At 46.8% G+C, this 19,615-nt stretch overlaps 1 protein-coding gene across 3 annotated transcripts in view; it reads left to right on the top strand.

Moving 5' to 3' along the window:
• Nucleotides 1-19,615, top strand: part of cdh11 (cadherin 11, type 2, OB-cadherin (osteoblast)) — a 148,398-nt gene that overhangs the window by 60,933 nt on the left and 67,850 nt on the right. For all 3 annotated transcript variants that reach the window (XM_030379208.1, XM_030379206.1, XM_030379207.1), the window contains exons 2-3: nt 17,032-17,349; nt 18,096-18,235. In XM_030379208.1, coding sequence (XP_030235068.1) covers nt 17,199-17,349; nt 18,096-18,235 — 291 coding nt within the window. In that variant the 5' untranslated portion in view covers nt 17,032-17,198. The remainder of the gene's footprint in view (nt 1-17,031; nt 17,350-18,095; nt 18,236-19,615) is intronic.

Below are 19,615 nucleotides of genomic sequence, written 5' to 3'. Positions count from 1 at the left end.
TGCATGTATATATGTAGGTAAGTGTATGCATGTCAGTGGAGGCTTCTCCATTGAGGAGAGGGAGGAAGATCCTCCCTAACATTGTTGAGAATAAAAAATTTAGATTGCCCCGACTATTGTAATGAATTAATGCCCTTAAATATGACTACTTTATTGCCTTTGAATATGTAATGTTCGTTTCCCTGGGTAAAGGGACATTAGCACCCCCTATCGCCTATTGACAATTACTTCAGGGAGGAACGTCCTCCCTCCGCCGCCGTCCACTCCCATTCATTTTCCCGAAAGTACTGGCGGCCGGTGGATAACATGGGTTTCAATGGGAGAGAGGAGGAAAATCCTCCTCTGAGTGGGTGGGACCTTAAGGGGTCTGATTCGCGCAAAAATCTATCCGTCTGCGCTATGAACCAATAAGCAGGATCCCTGGATGTTGAGCAGCGTTGCCAGATTGGTCCGATTTCCCACCCAATTGGGCTACTTTTAACCATGTTAGGCTGGAAGAATTATCATTGGGCGGGAAATCTGCCCAATCTGGCAACGCTGTCGATAACAAACCCGGTCTGCATTGCCGCGGGTGCTCAGTCTGAGAGACGCAGAAGTGAAATCTGCGATAGCGAGATCCTAAATGCACAATGGAAACATTGGAAACGGAGGACATTGTTAACGTCTTATTACAAAAAACATTCCATTCATTCAGAAAGAGGTAGACCACTTCCCAAAATCAAGGTCATCAGAAGTAATGGCGACGTCAGTGTTGTGAGTGCTACATGGTTTGCTAGGTACGCATGACTTACTGGTAGCATTACAAGCAATTGTAACTGAAAATAAACATAGCTAAATAACTTCAGTCAGTGAGGGCAAAAATAGGCCCAATAATAGGCCCAGATTTTTTTATTTACTTTTACAAATCAATAGTAGGCCTGATTTGACTAATATGCTTTGCATCCTTTCCTTCTCAAATTACAGTGATGCCACTGGTGGCTTTGTATACATTTTGTTCACATAACTCCCTCCCTGCTATTTTGTAGTTCACCAAAACACCCTGAAACAACTTGAGTCTCACATTCTTATGCCACCATACACCAACAGTGCAAGCAGGCCAATGGCAACCAAGCGCGCAGTCCTTCCTCCCTCACTTTAAAAACCACCAGCCGCCACTGATGCATGTATATGCAAACACACTGTATGTATGACATTTGTTTGTTACTTTAAAAAATGTGAGAAGGGGGGGTTGCCCCTACCCTTTGGTTACGACCAATAAAAAAAATGCATTCATGACTGAACAGAGAGCTGAGGCAGTGAGCTGAGGCAGAGAGCTGAGGCAGAGAGCTGAGGCAGAGAGCTGAGGCAGAGCAACCCAGTCGCCAAGAAAAAACGTTGACGGTGTACGTTTCCATGAACACTGGATACGTAGCATTTCAACGTAAAATAGCGTGTTATACCTACAGTATCCACGCGTGCCGCTGGGGAGGCGGGTTTCGAAGTTTGGGTTTCACGGGTTTCGCGGCAAATTGTGGACACGATTGTTGAGGGGGGGGGGGGGAGGTAGACTGTTGTTGACCGGGGAGGAGGGTGGGGGAAGACACGTTTGTTGCGGGGGGGGGGGGACACCTTTGTAGGGGGGGGGGGGGGGGGGGGGGGGGGTGGAGAGAGAGACACCTTTGTTGAGGGGAGGGGGGACGACACGTTTGTAGGGGGGGGGGCACGCTCGACAACGAGGGACAGTTGTCTTTTATGAACGAGACTTCAACACGGAACAGCTGCCTGAAACGATGGTCACGTTACTCTCGGTGACGGTGTCGACAACAATGAACACACGAACATTGAACATGTTAATAGAACACACAACCACATAACATCCCGAACCCATTAACCCCACTTAATCCTAACAACAAAACAAGTTAACAAAAGCCCCTTTTGTCAACTGACAACCCCAATTCCCAGAATCCCCCGCGGCTCCGGAACACGGCGTAGCCTATATTAATCTTTATTATCTGAATGGGAAATGCAATATTTTAGGACAGATACACCATTAAACGCGTTTCTAATGACATTTCTAGCGAGAAATGTACATTTTCCTTACATAATCTTCAGTCATTGAATGTGTATGATCTTTATTAATCTTTATTATCTGAATGGGAAATGCAATATTTTAGGACGGATTCACCGTTAAACGTGTTTCTAATAACATTTCTAGCGAGAAATATACTTTTTATTTGCATAATCTTCAGTCAGTGATTGTGTCTGATCTTTAGTTTTATAGTTATTAGGATTTGATTTGATTGCCACCCCCTGTCCCTTTGCTTTATATTCCTCGATCCTCTCTCTCTCTCTCTCTCTCTCTCTCTCTCTCTCTCTCTCTCTCTCTCTCTCTCTCTCTCTCTCTCTTCTAGATGTATTATCCTTGTGGTCACTTGCTCTGTGCTCTTTTAACCATTGCAACTATTCTATTTTTCCCCTTTGCCACAAATCAATTCCAGACACCACTGTTTCCTGCCCCCCCCCCCCCCCCCCCCCCCCCCCCCCCCCCCCCCCCCCCCCCCCCCCCCCCCCAGACACACACACTCACCCACATGCTCTTATACGCGGAACGACAGAAACACACACAAACACACACTAGCCCACATGCTCTTAATCACAGAACTACAGAATCACACTTTATCTCTGGCTTTCCACTCTCGGCCCCTAAGGGGCTATAAACTAAAACAACACACACACACACACGCGCACACGCACACGCACGCACACACACACACACACACACACACACACACACACACACACACACACACACACACACACATAGTGTCAGATTTGTATTTTTATCACTAATGGAAATCCCCAAAATGTTGTGTTTGTATGGAAATGTAAACTGCCACTGTAATCTCTTCTCTTGCCCTTTTTCAAACTGAAATTGTTCAAAGTGTGCATCTTATTTAATCTATTCTCCCTCTGCTAGACTTCAAATTCTGCGCAACTGCAGCCATCCTTAATTGTCATTACAAATGTGTGAGTGTGAATGTGTGTGTGTGTGTGTCTGTATGGTGTGTCTGTCTGTGTGTGTGTGTGTGTGTGTGTGTGTGTGTGTGTGTGTGTGTGTGTGTGTGTGTGTGTGTGTGTGTGTGTGTGTGTGTGTGTGTGTGTGTGTGTGTGTGTGTATGATGTGTGTGAGTGTGTGTGCGTGTGTGAATGTGTGCGTGTCTTTGGTCATGTGTCTATGCATAAATACAGAGAAGGACATTCTTTAGCCGACATAACGGTATTTTTGAATCCTCAGGCTACAATTGCATACAACTGGAAAGAGCAAGCATTACAAGTGATCTTGTGTTTCAAGGGAAATAACCATGTAATTATACTGGAAGAGGAGTAGAGAGAGGATTGTGGGAGGGTAACACAATGACAAAAAGACGAAGAACGGAGAGTGGAGCATTAGAAAGGACTTTCAGAGTTGGGTTCCCATTGTTAGAATGTCTTCATAGGAGACATAATAACATACCAAGGTCCGTTCATTCATTCAAACATTCAAGGAGGGGTTTGTGCGAGTCTGCGAGAATGGTACATTGAATGAAAACTCGTGTTGTACATTTCGGTTTTGTCTAACCTTTCCTTTCTTACATTTTCTAAAACTCAATGCACAACAATATACTTTCATATTGTTTACAATCTCTTTTGTCCGTAACAAACCATTTCAATGTGTTCAATTTAATTGTCCGTTTAGTCTCAGGTAATTTGTGCTGGAAAATAACCATGTATTGTGATTGAGGATTCAAGCAGACAATGACTCAAGTAACCAGAATGATTGGCACTATTTAGTGGTATTTTGAGCAGAAGCCGTTTTTACTCGGTTGAACAATGCCTTGACTATTAGTAACATGCTATTAAGCTTAATTCAATAGAAAATATTGCACCACAATTATCTTACAAATAGTTCTGTGTTGCCTATTTTCTCTTCCTTATTATGCTAAGTATTTGACCATGCAAACACATTATAAGTTAGGTTGCGCATACTTTCAACCGGGATTTGAGTGGCATTTTAGAATTAGTAACAGGGATTCTCAACCTCTCACACACACACACAAACACAAACCTAATCCCACAAATACACATTCAGTCACGCACACAAACATGTGCATACATGTTAACAAACTAATCATCAATAACTCTTTTAGCTAAGTAGACTAACTAAAGACCTTTGGTAAGCATAGGGACCGCTGGCAAGCTGCTGCCGTGCCTCCCCCGCTGTTTTCGCTATTGCTCGCTATTTGAAGTTTGTCTTTTATGAATGTTGGACCTCAAACTCACCTGCTAGATTCGGCCTGCTCGATCTAACGCGTTGCGACACCAAAACAGCAGTTTAGTCTCTGCCTGTCTGCTGCCACTGCCTCACCCCTCGTTAGCCAGAAGCTAGCTTCGCCGGTACAGTGCTCACCTGTTGAGACTCCGGTGGCTCCTCTCCGCACTCTGTGGCTGCATAGCCCGCGCTGGTGTGCCCCACGAAGCACACGCGTTCGGACCGGTCTGGTCCGCTGCCACCCTGCCTGCTCTCCTGGATGCTTACCTGCGCCCGCAGACTGCTGTCAAAGCGGAGGACGCCACCTCCCTGCTACACCGCTACCCAACAGTGTTTACCTGCCGGCCGGCTAGCCTGCTGCTAATCCCCGGTGCTGTCCAACTGGCTTCCCCTTCACCAGCGAAGCTACAACTGGCACGCTCCACTTCAGCTGACTCCGCTGTGCGAGCTCTGTGGCTTCATCATAATCACCTGGATCTTCTACCGCTGGATTACGTCTCTGCCGATTTTCACATCGAAGATTTTGGATTGCGCTGTTTGACCCTGCATCTCTGCCGCTTCGTTACTCGGTAACGGAAATGTTACGTCTCCGGATCTTCTCCAAGACCCCCCCACCTCAGCTTGCATCCCACTACATTCTCAAACAACCAAGTTATGTCCACCGAGGCTCTGGTCGGAACTTTCAGTTCACTCAAAACAACAGCAACACAAACATCCGCTCCTTCTGGTCCACTGGGACCCGCCCCTTTCCATCACAGTGTACTGTCCCCCCTGCTCAAAGCAACCCTCACTCCGCTCACCTGTCTGAAACTCGGTCTGTTGAACACCAGATCTCTTAGTAATAAGGCTCTGTTGATCGCTGACTTTATTGTTGACCGCAACCTAGACATTCTCTGCCTCACTGAGACCTAGTAACAACCAAATGACTTCTCCCATCTTAATGAGGCTGTCCCATCAGGTTTTTCTTTTATTAGTAAACCCTGTGCTACTGGGATGGGGGTGGCCTCGCTCTCCTCCACCGTGATCACATCAAAGTCACTGCTGTCACAGTCCCCCATCACTCCTCTTTTGAATGTCTAGCCGTAAAACTCACAGGCCCTAAACGACTCAACAAAAAGACTGGACTCACTGTACACAGCAAAATGTACTTGGACCACCTCCATCACTACAAGAACGCCCACTGCCAAATCTTCATACTACTCCAACATTATCAACACTGTTTCAGGTAACAATAGAGTCCTATTCTCAACAGTAAGCCACTTACTTCAGCCTCCTAAAAACCTCCCTCCAGACATTTCCACCAACCAATGCACCTTGGACTTCTACAGCTCTAAAATCAACACCATTCAACAACAACTGGCCTCCTCTTGCACCCCCTCAAATGATCCACCCTGGATGATCACCAATGGCCAACCTCACATCAGCTCCCTCTTTGACTTCACCCAAGTAGCAGAACACACCATCGCGGAACTCATCCATAAAGCCAAAACCACCACCTGTCAGCTCGATCCTCTTCCAACCTCCCTTGTCAAAGCAGGTCTGCCGTCCATTTCCCCAATGATCACCAACATAATTAACTCCTCCCTCACTACTGGTACTGTACCCCCCACTCTCAAACTGGCTGCCATCACACCCATCCTGAAAAACCTGGTGCTGACCCAGCTGACCTTAACTACTCTCGGCCCATCTCCAACCTCCCCTTCATCTCAAAAACACTTGAAAGGGTGGTCGCCGCACAATTACACTCCCACCTCGACACAAACAATCTCCATGAACCCTTCCAATCCGACTTCCGTCAAAAACACAGCACTGAAACAGCCCTTGTCAAAATCACCAACGACCTCCTCCATGCAGCTGACACTGGACTACTCACCATTCTCATTCTCCTTGACCTCAGCGCAGAATTTGACACCATCTCCCACCCTCTGCTCCTGGACCGCCTGGCTGGCATTGGGATCACTGGTGCTAAACTCTCCTGGTACACATCATACTTCACTGACCGTCAACAATTTGTGCAACTAAGGACCCATTCGTCTCAGTGTTTGGGTGTTTAACTGGGTGTCCCCCAGGCTTGTTGTCAAGCCGTTGGCTTGTGGCTCGAGCACTACAGGAAATGACTCAGCAAGTGCTCCATCTCATTGCACCTCACCCAGTGGCTCGCTTTCAAGATTTTGGCCTGAAGTTCTTCCCAAACCTACACCCTAGCCATCCAACATGCATATCTGATAATCAGGCCTCTCTTTAATAATGACAAAAAGTTATGAGAGAAATACACATGAACTTTTTGTTATCTCATAAGCGGCGTTGTGCCGGCTCCTTTTGACCTTTTGACCCCAGACTTCAAAAACGTGGCAACAGTTCCAGCTGTGTCTGCACACCTTAAGCCACAAATGTACACCTCCATCCCACAAAAAATGGGGACTAGAAACTAACCTCTGTCTTTTGTACATTTACTCTACTGTTGGAGGTCACGCCCCTTTTCCGGCCTTTTCGAGATAGCAAGGGATGCTAAAATGTGGGGACCCGGGGAGATGCTTTCCCCGGGTCCCGAGAACAACATATCCAAGAGTGGAGTTCTAGCCCTTAGAGAAAAAATTTGGACAAAATATTTGGATATTTGGACAAAACCCTTCAGAAGTGTTGCCTGCAAAACCTTGTGATTCAGAATGTGGTGGAAAAACAGTTTTTGAGATAGGAAGGTCCTACCGCCCTGAAATTTGAATACCTTATTCTAGGGCATAACTGGGACCCCCGCACCAAAACTTGGCCCGGTCGGACCCCGAGGGCAGGAAGGGTTATTTTTTCAAATAACCCTGAATGGAGTCCTGTATGGGGCTCCAGTAGGGGACTCCGTAGTTCTGCTGGGAGACTCAACGCCCACGTGGGCAACGATGGAGACACCTGGAGAGGCGTGGTGGGGAGGAACGGCCTCCCTGATCTAAACCCGAGCGGTCGTTTGTTATTGGACTTCTGTGCTAGTCATGGATTATCCATAACGAACACCATGTTCGAACATAAGGGTGCTCATAAGTGTACCAGGTACCAGAGTACCCTAGGCCGAAGATCGATGATCGATTTCGTGATCGTGTCATCTGATCTGAGGCCGCATGTTTTGGACACTCGGGTTAAGAGAGGGGCGGAACTGTCAACCGACCACCGGTGGTGAGTTGGATCAGGGAATGGGGAAAATTTCCGGATAGACCTGGTAAGCCCAAACGAGTAGTGCGGGTGAATTGGGAACGTCTGGAGGAAGCCCCCGTCCTAGGTATCTTCAACTCACACCTCCGGCGGAGTTTTTCTGGCATTCCTGTGGAGGTTGGGGGCATTGAGCTGGAGTGGGCGGTGTTCAAAGCCTCCATTGCTGAAGCTGCGGTGACTAGCTGTGGCCTCAGGGTCTTAGGCTCCTCAAGGGGTGGTAACCCTCGGACACCGTGGTGGACACCGGTGGTCAGGGAAGCCGTCCGATTGAAAAAGGAGGCCTTCCGGGATATGATATCCTGGGGGTCTCCTGACTCGGTTGCAGGGTACCGACAGGCTCGAAGGACTGCAGCTGCTGCCGTGTCGGAGGCTAAGCAGCGGGTGTGAGAGAAATTCGGAGAGGCCATGGAGAAGGACTTTTGGTCGGCACCAAAGTGTTTCTGGAAGACTATCCGGCACCTCAGGAGGGGGAAACAGGGAACCATCCAAGCTGTGTACAGTAAGGATGGGACTCTGTTGACCTCAACTGAGGAGGTTGTCGTTGGAAGGAACACTTTGAGGAACTCCTGAATCCGAATAACACGCCCTCTATGTTGGAGGCAGAGCTCGAGGTTGATGGTGTTTCGTCGTCAATTTCCCTGGTGGAGGTCACTGAGGTAGTCAAACATCTCCACAGTGGCAAAGCCCCAGGGATTGATGAGATCCGGCCAGAAATGCTAAAGGCTCTGGGTGTTGAGGGGCTGTCATGGTTGACACGCCTATTCAACATCGCGTGGGAGTCGGGTACAGTGCCAAAGGAGTGGCAAACCGGGGTGGTGGTTCCCCTGTTCAAAAAGGGGGACCAGAGAGTGTGTGCCAATTACCGGGGTATCACACTTCCCAGCCTCCCTGGTAAAGTCTACTCCAAGGTGCTGGAAAGGAGGGTTCGGCCGATCGTCGAACCTCAGATTGAAGAGGAACAATGCGGTTTTCGCCCCGGATGTGGAACTACGGACCAGCTCTTCACTCTCGCAAGGATCCTGGAGGGGGCCTGGGAGTATGCCCATCTGGTCTACATGTGTTTTGTGGATCTGGAGAAGGCGTATGACCGGGTCCCCCGGGAGAAACTGTGGGAGGTGCTGCGGGAGTATGGGGTAAGGGGGTCTCTCCTCAGGGCCATCCAATCTCTGTACTCCCAAAGCGAGAGCTGTGTTCGTGTCCTCAGCAGCCAGTCAGTTTCGTTCTCAGTGGGTGCTGGTCTCCGCCAGGGCTGCGCCTTGTCACCAATCCTGTTTGTGATATACATGGACAGGATATCGAGGCGTAGTCGTGGTGGGGAGGGGTTGCAGTTCGGTGGTCTGAGGATCTCGTCACTGCTTTTTGCAGATGATTTGGTCCTCATTGGATCATCGGCCTGTGACCTTCAGCACTCACTGGATCGGCTGGCGGCCGAGTGTGAAGCGGCTGGGATGAAGATCAGCACCGCTAAATCTGAGGCCATGACTCTTAGCAGGAAACCGGTGGATTGCTTACTCCGGGTAGGAAATGAGTCCTTAGCCCAAGTGAAGGTGTTCAAGTACCTCAGGGTCTTGTTTGCGAGTGAGGGTACTATGGAGCGTGAGATTGGCCGGAGAATCGGAGCAGCGGGGGCGTTATTGCGTTCGCTTTACCGCACCGTTGTTACGAAAAGAGAGTTGAGCCGCAAGGCAAAGCTCTCGATCTACCGGTCGATCTTCGTTCCTATCCTCACCTCTGGTCATGAGGGTTGGGCGATGACCGAAAGGACGAGATCGTTGGTACAAGCGGCGGAGATGAGTTTTCTCAGAAGGGTGGCTGGCGTCTCCCTTAGGGATAGGGTGAGAAGCTCAGCCATCCGTGAGGAACTCGGATTAGAGCCGCTGCTCCTTTACTTAGAAAGGAGTCAGCTGAGGTGGTTCGGGCATCTGGCAAGGATGCCCACTGGGCGCCTCCCTTGGGAGGTGTTTCAGCCAGTGTTCCAGTGGGGAGGAGACCTCGGGGAAGACCCAGGACTAGGTGGACAGATTATATCTCAACACTGGCCTGGGAACGCCTCAGGATCCCCCCGTCAGAGCTGGGCAATGTGGCCCGGGAAAGGGAAGTCTGGGGGCCCCTGCTTGAGCTGCTCCCCCCGCGACCCGACCCCAGATAAGCGGATGACGATGAGATGAGATAACCCTGCCTCGTTAAATCAATGAGCTTGGTGTTTTGCTTTCAAAAATAGGTGATAGGCGAAGTCTAAACTGCAGAAAATAAAAACATCCAACGTGCCTTTTAAGGATACCTGGGAATATCTGTCTATTTTTTAACCATCGGACACTAGTTTACGACAAAAACAACACAATTGACGTCAGCTCCTTTGCTGCGTGGTTTTTTTCTAATGTAAGGATTAGAGGGGGCGGTCGATAGCAACCACCATAGCAACCATGACCGTGACCGCAGCCCCATTGGAAAAAAATAGAATACATACCTTACACACTCAGGAGATTAATTATATTTAAATTATTATAACCATGGAGCCTTTATTTGCATGGGTTTACATTTCGTTCTGTGTAGCACGGAAAAATCAGAGAAACACTCCCATTCAGAATGCATTGGTTCACATTTCGATATTTGGAGTACCGATATTTTTATTTATTTATTTATTTTCAGTTTTTGAGGAGGTTCTTCAAAAATGCTAAATTGTCTGCAATCATCCAAAATCCAATGGAAAAACCCGTTGGCTTGTTGTCAAGGGAACCCAGGGCGACGCTCACTTCCGGGTTGGCCAACATACCGTATTGGTCCGAATATAAGACGACCCTGATTATAAGACAACCCCCGTTTTTCAACACAAACATTTAGAAAAAAAGATTTGCAGACCACATTTGCAGAACAAAGAACTTCATTTTTTTTTTCTTAATAACAATATTAAAAACACAGTGAATTAAACACTTGTTATATCAATGACAATAATAATAATGCCAGTAAAGGCCACGGCACTTTCAAGGCAAAATATGTACAGTATGATTCAAAATGAATATCAAGCAATAATCAAGCAACATTGTGAATATTTTTAAATAACAGAGAAAATACAGGCCACATATTTAACTAATCTTAACTAAAATTCGCCAAATTTCTCCTCCGATGTCTCTCTATCCCTCACACACGTCCTCTACCCCGCTGTGTTCGCTCTCGCAGTCATCGCTCCCCAGCTGCTCCGCTTCGAGCGGCTCCTCCCAAAGCGCGTTTTCTCTGACGTATTCAAAAACTCTCCGGTCAACCTCACTGAAACGACCACTTTGAGGACCACGGTAGGATTTGCGCTGACTGTTGGCATCTTTGAGACGTTGTTTTGGTGCTCGCCATCTTCTTACGTTACACTCCGTGACCCCGAACTTCTTGGCAGCTTGGCAGTTGTTATTTGACTCTGCCTTATTGACGACCATTATTTAAAAATTGGCATCATAGCTCCTCCGCTGGTGTTGATTGACCTGACCCACTTTTGAGCCACTTGTCTCTAAATGCCTGTCTTTAAACACCGGTAACAGTCTGGTTGTTAAGGACGCTGGACTACTTCTTCCCGGAACCAATTCCTTGCGCCACCTGCGGCCGCGAATGTGTATTGACATTTAAATGGAGAGGCGAAGAAGAGAAACTGCGCTCTGAATACTAGACCCCGAATATAAGACAACCCGACTTTTTCGGACCTATTTCGAGGGGAAAAAAGGTCTTATATTCGGACCAATACGGTACGATGTAAAAACACATGTTCAAGTTGAATGATAATGCATGAATTTATTCTTTATTCTGCCATAGTAACACGGTAAATAAATGGCAAAAAATAGGCTGAGAACAAATTCGTATTTGCGATATGTTCAATAAAACGTAATCACGGACAAAATACGTTTTTCAGACAAACGTAATTGAGAATGCCGAATAGTTCTCTGGGAACGTAATTTTGATGAGATTGGGTTGCTCTGTCAGTTGTCAAAAAAGGCGGACGGACGTGGTCTCTATAGCAACGACCTCAGCTACCTAACACTGATCAAAAAAATGTATGTTTCTCTCAATCAAAGCACAAAACAGGACAACTGATGTCCATAGCCTTAACCCATACATGTTGTGTAATTAACAAGGACACGTTGGTGTAGTTGTGTTGAGTAATGTCACAGATTTCACTGTAAAATCGCCGTTAATGTGCAGCCATTGGGACTTCCGTTAGCCAATGGGATGAATGCTCATAGCTTCATATATTGCAGTGGAGGAATTACATTGTAATGAGTGGAAAACCCCCTGCGTCGAAAAAAGAAGCACAAGGTCCTCCGTTAGCAAATTAGATGAATGCTCATAGGGTCTCTATGTGCAGCCATTGGGTCCCCTGTTAGCCAATGCGATGAATGCTTATAGCTTCATATATTGCCGTGGAGGGAGGCCTACATTGTAACGAGTTGAAAACCCCATGCGTCGAAAAAAGAAGCACAGGGGTACCCTTTTGCGTCAGAAGCTGAAGCCAAAGTCACTGACCGTTCGTCAAAAATCGACGCTCTTGGAGTGAGAATGTGTTGGCCAAGCCCTCCTCACCGGTCTCCCAAACTCATCAACAGACTGCAAATCATTCAGAACTCGGCCGCCCGGATCATCACCCACACCAAATCAGCTGACCATATCACCCCTGTTCTTATCCAACTTCACTGGCTCCCTGTACAATACCGCATCCACTACAAAAACCTCCTCCTCACCTACAAAGCTCTAAACAACCTAGCCCCCACTTACCTCTGCGACCTCTTTCACGAATACACTCCCTCCCGCTCCCTCCGCTCAACCTCTGCTGTACCACAAACCATCCCCACATCACACCTTAGTAGCATGGGTGCCCAGGCTCTGGAACGCCCTCCCCACACAAAACTCATCTGTTCAAACTGGCATACACTTTATAACTGGGCGCTATGCACATGTTCTAAATTAAATGTATTATCATTGTTATGGTTTACATATGATGAGTGTGTGTGTGGGGGGCGTTTTTCTATTCTCATTAAGACTTATGCCCCACAGTGCTGAGGAACATTAACAGCCTTCTCTCTCAAACACATACACACACACACACACACACACACACACACACACACACACACACACACACACACACACACACACACACACAAACGCTGATACATAAACACAAACAAAGACACACACACACACACACACACACACACACACACACACACACACACACACACACACACACACACACACACACACACACGCACACACACAGTGCTGTTAGTCCTCTAATTGAAAGGCGATTCAGCTTTGGGTTTCGTGGTGTGAGCAGAATGCTGGTTTCTGTTTTCAGCCAGGTTCTGATTTTGTAAGCTTTTAACAGACCGCAGCGAGCCCACCAATGAAACAAGACACCCCTACGCTTTAATACACTCACTCTCCCTCTGTCTCTGTCTGTCTGTCTGTCCACCCGGTGTCTCTCTCACTCCCTCCATCATACTTTATCTGTTATCATCTGAGAACTTCTGCCTTCCTTCCGTCACCTGCCTTATGGGACTGAGAGGAGTTGGGAGCAGGGGGAGGAGGTGGGCACCAGTGGAGAGAAGGGGGAGGCAGCAGAAGGTGACACTCAGGAGGCTGGAGGTTATATGGGGTGGAGGTTCTGTTAGGTGCTCAGGGAGGCTGGAGGTTCCTGGGGTGCTCAGGGAGGCTGGATGTTCTGTTGGGTGCTCAGTGGTGCTGGATGTTCGGTGGGGTGGAGGTTCTGTGGGGTGCTCAAGGGGGATGGAGGTTATGTGGGGTGGAGGTTCTATGGGCTGAAGGTTCTGGGGGGTGGAGGTTATTTTGGTGCTCAGTGGACTGGAGGTTCTGTGGGCAGGAGGTTCTGTGGGGTGAAGGTTCTAAGGGTGCTCAGCGAGGCTGGAGGTTCTGTGGGAGCTCAGGGAGGCTGAAGGTTCTAAGGGTGCTCAGGGAGGCTGGAGGTTCTGTGGGAGCTCAGGGAGGCTGAAGGTTCTGTGGGAGCTCAGGGAGGCTGGAGGTTCTGTGGGAGCTCAGGGAGGCTGAAGGTTCTGTGGGTGCTCAGGGAGGCTGGAGGTTCTGTGGGTGCTCAGGGAGGCTGGAGGTTCTGTGGGTGCTCGGGGACGGGATGAGCCACTCTGACTTTGTCAGCAGGAGGTTTTTTCGTGGTCAGATGACAGCAGGGGGATGATGCAGTGTTTTGCACTGCAGCTCGTATTTCAGCGGGTAATTCAATCTGTTATTTAGGATGAAGGTGAGTGGCCACAAATTGTGCTGTGTCACCAAAATGCTGCTTCAAGCCTGACCCTGACAGAACATGACCTCCATGCCCGCCCTGCTCAGGGAGCATAAGACCACAGCCTCTAAATTGTGAGTCAGAGAGCTGTCTATCCATCAATAATCGATCAGACTTAATCTATCATCCAGCCATCCAACATCTATCCATCATCCATTCAGAGTCTACCCATCCTGCCTGAATGTATGTATCTATCACCCTTACATCATATATTTGTATCATCTATCTATCTATCTATCTATCTATCTATCTATCTATCTATCTATCTATCTATCTATCTCTCTCTCTCTCTCTCTCTCTCTCTCTCTCTCTCTCTCTCTCTCTCTCTCTCTCTCTCTCTCTCTCTCTCTCTCTCTCTCTCTCTCTCTCTCTCTCTCTCTCTCTCTCTCTCTCTCTCTCTCTCTCTCTCGCTCTCTTTTTATATCTAACCAACCCTCAACAATTTATCCATCATCAAGCAATCCAAAGTTTATCCATCCAACCCTAGACAACGCAACATTGATGAATCTATCCAGTCATTCATGGATCTTTCATGTGCTAATATAAAGAGGAACCGTGAGATGATGTTAGACTGAGTCTCTCAGAGATAAAGGGAATAATACAAATTAAGAGAGAGAGAGAGAGAGAGAGAGAGAGAGAGAGAGAGAGAGAGAGAGAGAGAGAGAGAGAGAGAGAGAGAGAGAGAGAGAGAGAGAGAGAGAGAGATAGATAGATAGATAGATAGATAGATAGATAGATAGATAGATAGATAGATAGATAGATAGAGGAAGGAGAGAATTTAATAGTGCAAACTGTGACATGCATAGATATTTTGTATTTAGCGTTTTCAATTTTGACTTCTTTATTGTTCACCCGCTTTGGCAAAGTACATTTTTGTTGCTCATGACAATAAAGCTTTTTTTTACTTTATTGTTCCTTTATTGTTCCAACCCCTTCAGAAAAGTCTTATAATATTCAGTGTTAATTGAAGGCATTGGTAATTGCGTGTTGCTCAGTTAAATTAGAGCTTACTCAAGGGTACCTTGGATGCTCACATTATGGATTGGAGAATAACGAATCTCTTGCATTCTACTCAACAACATGCATGCACACACATTCATGCACATACACACACAAACACATGCTCACGTGCATACCGACAAATGCGTAAACACGTTTACACACACACACACACACACACACACACACACACACACACACACACACACACACACACACACACACACACACACACACACACACATTCCATTTCCCAAACATACACACACACATAAACAACCAACTGACACAAATCAACAATCACACTCATAAGCATACACACATACAAACACACACACACACCCAAATAGACAAACACACACGCATACACACATGCAGACACTTACACACCCCTCAGTCACTGGCTCAAAAAAACTCTCTAATATTAGCCAGTTAATCACACTCCAACACTTGACTAGAGGAAAACAGAGCTTCAGACTTAGGGACAGTGTGGTCAGGGACACACACGTAGAAACACACACATAGAAACACACACAAAGAAACACTCACTATTCTAATCTGACACTTGAGTCATGCATCCATACACAGGAAGCTGTCTGGCAAAAGGCATCCTAGCCCAGAGGAGCCATTACTCCTCTCTGTCATTGTGTGTCAAAAAGATAATATTTTAAAAGTAGAATATCTTAAAAAGTATAAAATATTTTAAAATCTGAAAAGAAGCGTGCGATTCCAAGCTTCTCTGAATATTTTACAATTTGAATGGACTTTCTAGGTGAAAAATGGAAGGACATAGGTCCCAAAGTTTGTAGAGAATAAGAAAGAAAGAAAGAAAGAAAGAAAGAAAGAAAGAAAGAAAGAAAGAAAGAAAGAAAGAAAGAAAGAAAGAAAGAAAGAATAAAACTTATGAAGAACAATAGTTGAGCGCTGCACGCAGCACTCACCTAACAACAGTAACAGTTATTAAGATATTGGATTTTTGACTTTGTTATTAAATATTTTAACAGTAAAAATGTATAAACAGTTAAGATGGACTGACATATAAGTATGCGTCTATGTATGAAAAGCTTACACCTCAAGTAAAACGGTGTACACACACACACACACACACACACACACACACACACACACACACACACACACACACACACACACACACACACACACACAAATAAAACAAAACAAAACAAACCAACACCTACACACCCAACCACATGTCATAATAAGCCAGATGATCAAACAGTATGGGATTAACTGTCATCACTTCCTGGTTGGCAGGTCATGAGCCTTGAGGGATTTGGGCTTATCTGAGTGGAGCGAGTCAAACTCCTCATTATAGACGCCTTTATTCAATAGTTTAACCACATGAACCAACACATATACCTTGATGTTTAACACACTGTAATCACAGCCACAACATGTTGTAAATAAACAAAATCACCCTCAAAGTCAACTGTACGGTGACCTTTATAACCTCTGTTACCACAGGATTCATAATATACATGACCAATTCCCAGGCTGAATAGTACTGATAATAAACAAGACCCCACTCTGTAACCAATAATTGTAAACATTATTTCCTTGCTAATCTTCAGAATGCTGATCCTTAATTGGAGGAGAGAATCACTTTGTGACACACAAGTGTCTAATTGTGTTTTTGACGTCAAAATCGGTGTACGGCCCCACCGACCGGCTCCATTCCCGTGCAATTAAATCAGACCTAATTAAGTTCACGTCTCTTTCTCTCTGTGGCTCTGGTCAATTAGTGAAGTGATCGAATCAACATGACATTTAAAACCCTCCTCGGTTGTCTTTAAGCAGTTGTTCAAAAACTGGACACGTGTCCTGTTCTGTGTGTAGCGTTGTCTTTCCAATTTTCAACACAACACTCGGTAAGACTAAAGGAGCAATATGCTTGTCTCAATAAATGACATGTCTTCTGAGTTAGTTTGATCTTTTACTTGTAAAAAGGGAACAATACAAACAAAGGCATCATAAGGGTCAATAAACTGTGTTGCTACATAGTCTTCTAGCTCTGTGTTTCCCACGGATGAAACACATCCGTGGATGTGCAGTCAACACTGCTGACGTCATGGCTCTACGGAAGCCTTATTGGTCCATGCTAATATGAAATCTTCATAATAATCATATATAATAAAAAAACAATAATTATAAACATGCAAACTAGATATTGACTAAATAAGGCTCTTACACTGTGGGGGTTTTACTAACAGTTATCTTTCTTCTTGTTCAGGCTTTGAAGCAGAAGCGGAACCTGGGGATGAGTGGAGACCGCTGCCCTCACCCCGCTAACCCCACCGCAGAGTAGAGACAGAGAAGAGTCGTCAACGGGCCAGTGACTGAGAGGTCAGGGAGTAGGAGCGACTGTACGGTACGGAGGCTGGTGACAGGACGGTAACCATGCCGACCGGACGAGAGGAGACGGACCTGCGGCTGGTGAGAGCTGTGCTGGTGTTAGTTGGCGTGTCCATGCTCTACTGCGGCGCGGCGGGGGCTAGGAGTGTGGACGGCCATGTGGAGAGGAGAGGACACAAGCACAGACACACGGCGGGTAGGTCCAGACCCTGAACACCCAGGAGACGACCGTTAAACATATAATCACACACAGTCAATCTGCCCAGACCTCATCCCAAAGACCCATCAGTCTACTGAACGGTTGCAGCAAGGCTCCATGGTGACCTATTGTCAAGGTCTAGTTTTGCCAGATTGGCCCAGATTTCCTGCCTAATCTGGCCCATTCTGGCATCACCTGTCCATTGTCAGCTGGATGACTCAGCAGGACGTCGACCAATCAGTATTCAGCACTTTTTTTAAAACTCCAACTCACACAGCATGTCTGGTTTAATGCTACAGACTGCAACACAGCTCTTTCCCCTTATCTCCCACTCATGGAGGATGGGAGGGGGTGAAGTTGTTTGCTGTTGAATACAGAATATAATTTCGGTTTAGGTGTCAAAAAGACTGGAATTGCGACATTCTGTGATACATTTAAATGTCAAAAAATGTGAATTATTAATTGTAATATCGTGTATTGCTCCCGTTAACTATTTCACAATGGTAACAAAGAAAAAGAGCAAAAACGGTAATGAACCAGAACTTCATTGTATGTTGATGTGAGTCCTGTTACTGATGACCAGATGTTGATGTGAATCCTTGTACTGATGGTCTTGCTGGTGCTGAATGAAGCAGATGTTGATGCAAGTCCTGGTACTGAGGATCCTCCTGGTACAGATCGTCCTGCTGGTACTGCTGGTACTGACAGTCCTGCTGGTACTGACAGTCCTGCTGTTCTTGCAGGTCATCCGTCCCTCCACAGACACCGGGAGCGGGCCGGGAAGGAGGGCCAGGTGCTGCACCGCTCCAAGAGAGGCTGGGTCTGGAACCAGTTCTTCGTCATCGAGGAGTACACCGGACCCGACCCCGTGCTCGTGGGCAGAGTACGTCTATCAGCTGTGTGTGTGTGTGTGTGTGTGTGTCTGTGTGGGCGTTTGTGTAAGTGCGTGTGTATGTGTGTTGATTTTTACCCAATCTGATTTTTAATCCATGTAGTTCTCGATGTAGTCAGTGTTGCCGCTTTCACACCAAAAAGAACCGAGAGCCAGTTCCGGGCTGGTGCTAGGGCCAGTTCCAAACTGGTTCCAGCCTTACCCCAGTTAAGAACCGGTTGGTTTCACACCGGCCAGAGCCAGCCATGGAGCCGGCGTGAGCAACGTCATGACGTCACTGCAAACGTCTCGGCTAGCGAGCTTGGACAGAAGCATACGGCCGACATCTTTCTTTATTCTGGGTGGAAATAGTAACATAGTTACGCCATCAAATGCGTTTATGGAAACATTTTTAGCGAGAAATGTGCATTTTACTTTCATAATGTTCGCTCGGTGAATGTGAAGGATGTTTGGTTTGATAGTTATGACGAAGAGGGAACGCTCCGTTCACTTGCATGGACATGGACTCATCTAGCTGCGTTGGCGCGTTGACGCGTTGAACCACCACACAATAGGCGCGCAGAAGAACCCTCGCGCCAGTTTCAAACACAACAACAATTTCGTCTTCGATTCAATCCGTGTATGGTTCGTTCTTTGAATATTCCGATTTAAAACAAAATCAGAAAAAAAACAAAAAAGAACCATACACGGATTCACGTCCATTGTTTACTTCGGTGTTTTAAAAAATGCCGGTCTTCGTTGGTCTTCCTGTTTATGAAGGTACGGATAACTCCGCCCCCTGCCCCCGGCGTAAAAGCGGTTCTAGTTCTAGCCCAGCTCTAAAGTGGGGCCAGAGTTGAACCGGTTTTTAGGGGCCGGAGCCGGTTCTTTGGCGGTGTGAAACCAAAGCCCTGGCCCTAGCTCCGAACTGGCCCGGAACCGGCCCCGATTTTGCGGCGGTGTGAAAGGGGCATGTGAGGCCTCATTCTCCTCCAGCAGAGGGAATCAGCCGGGTGATACCTCATTACTTTAGAACAAGGAGAGAGAGAGAGAGAGAGAGAGAGAGAGAGAGAGAGAGAGAGAGAGAGAGAGAGAGAGAGAGAGAGAGAGACACAGAGCAAGAGAGATAGACAGAAAGTGTGAGTGTGATATTTTGTCTGAAAACAAGGGAGGGTTTGGAAAGAAGGAGAGGAAGGAAGAAAGGAGAGATAGGCAGAGACAGAGAGAGAGCCCAAGAGATAGAGAGACATAGAGAGACAGAGAGCGAGTCAGAGACAAACAGAGAAACCAAGCCAGAGAGAGAGATAGAGACACAGTGAAAGAGACAGAGACAGAGACAGACAGAGAGACACACAGTGAGAGAGACAGAGAGAGAGACACAGCGAGACAGAG

Source organism: Gadus morhua, chromosome 15 (assembly GCF_902167405.1).
Source record: "Gadus morhua chromosome 15, gadMor3.0, whole genome shotgun sequence".
Taxonomy (NCBI): Eukaryota; Metazoa; Chordata; class Actinopteri; order Gadiformes; family Gadidae; genus Gadus; species Gadus morhua.
This window is presented reverse-complemented; position numbering and strand designations above follow the sequence as displayed.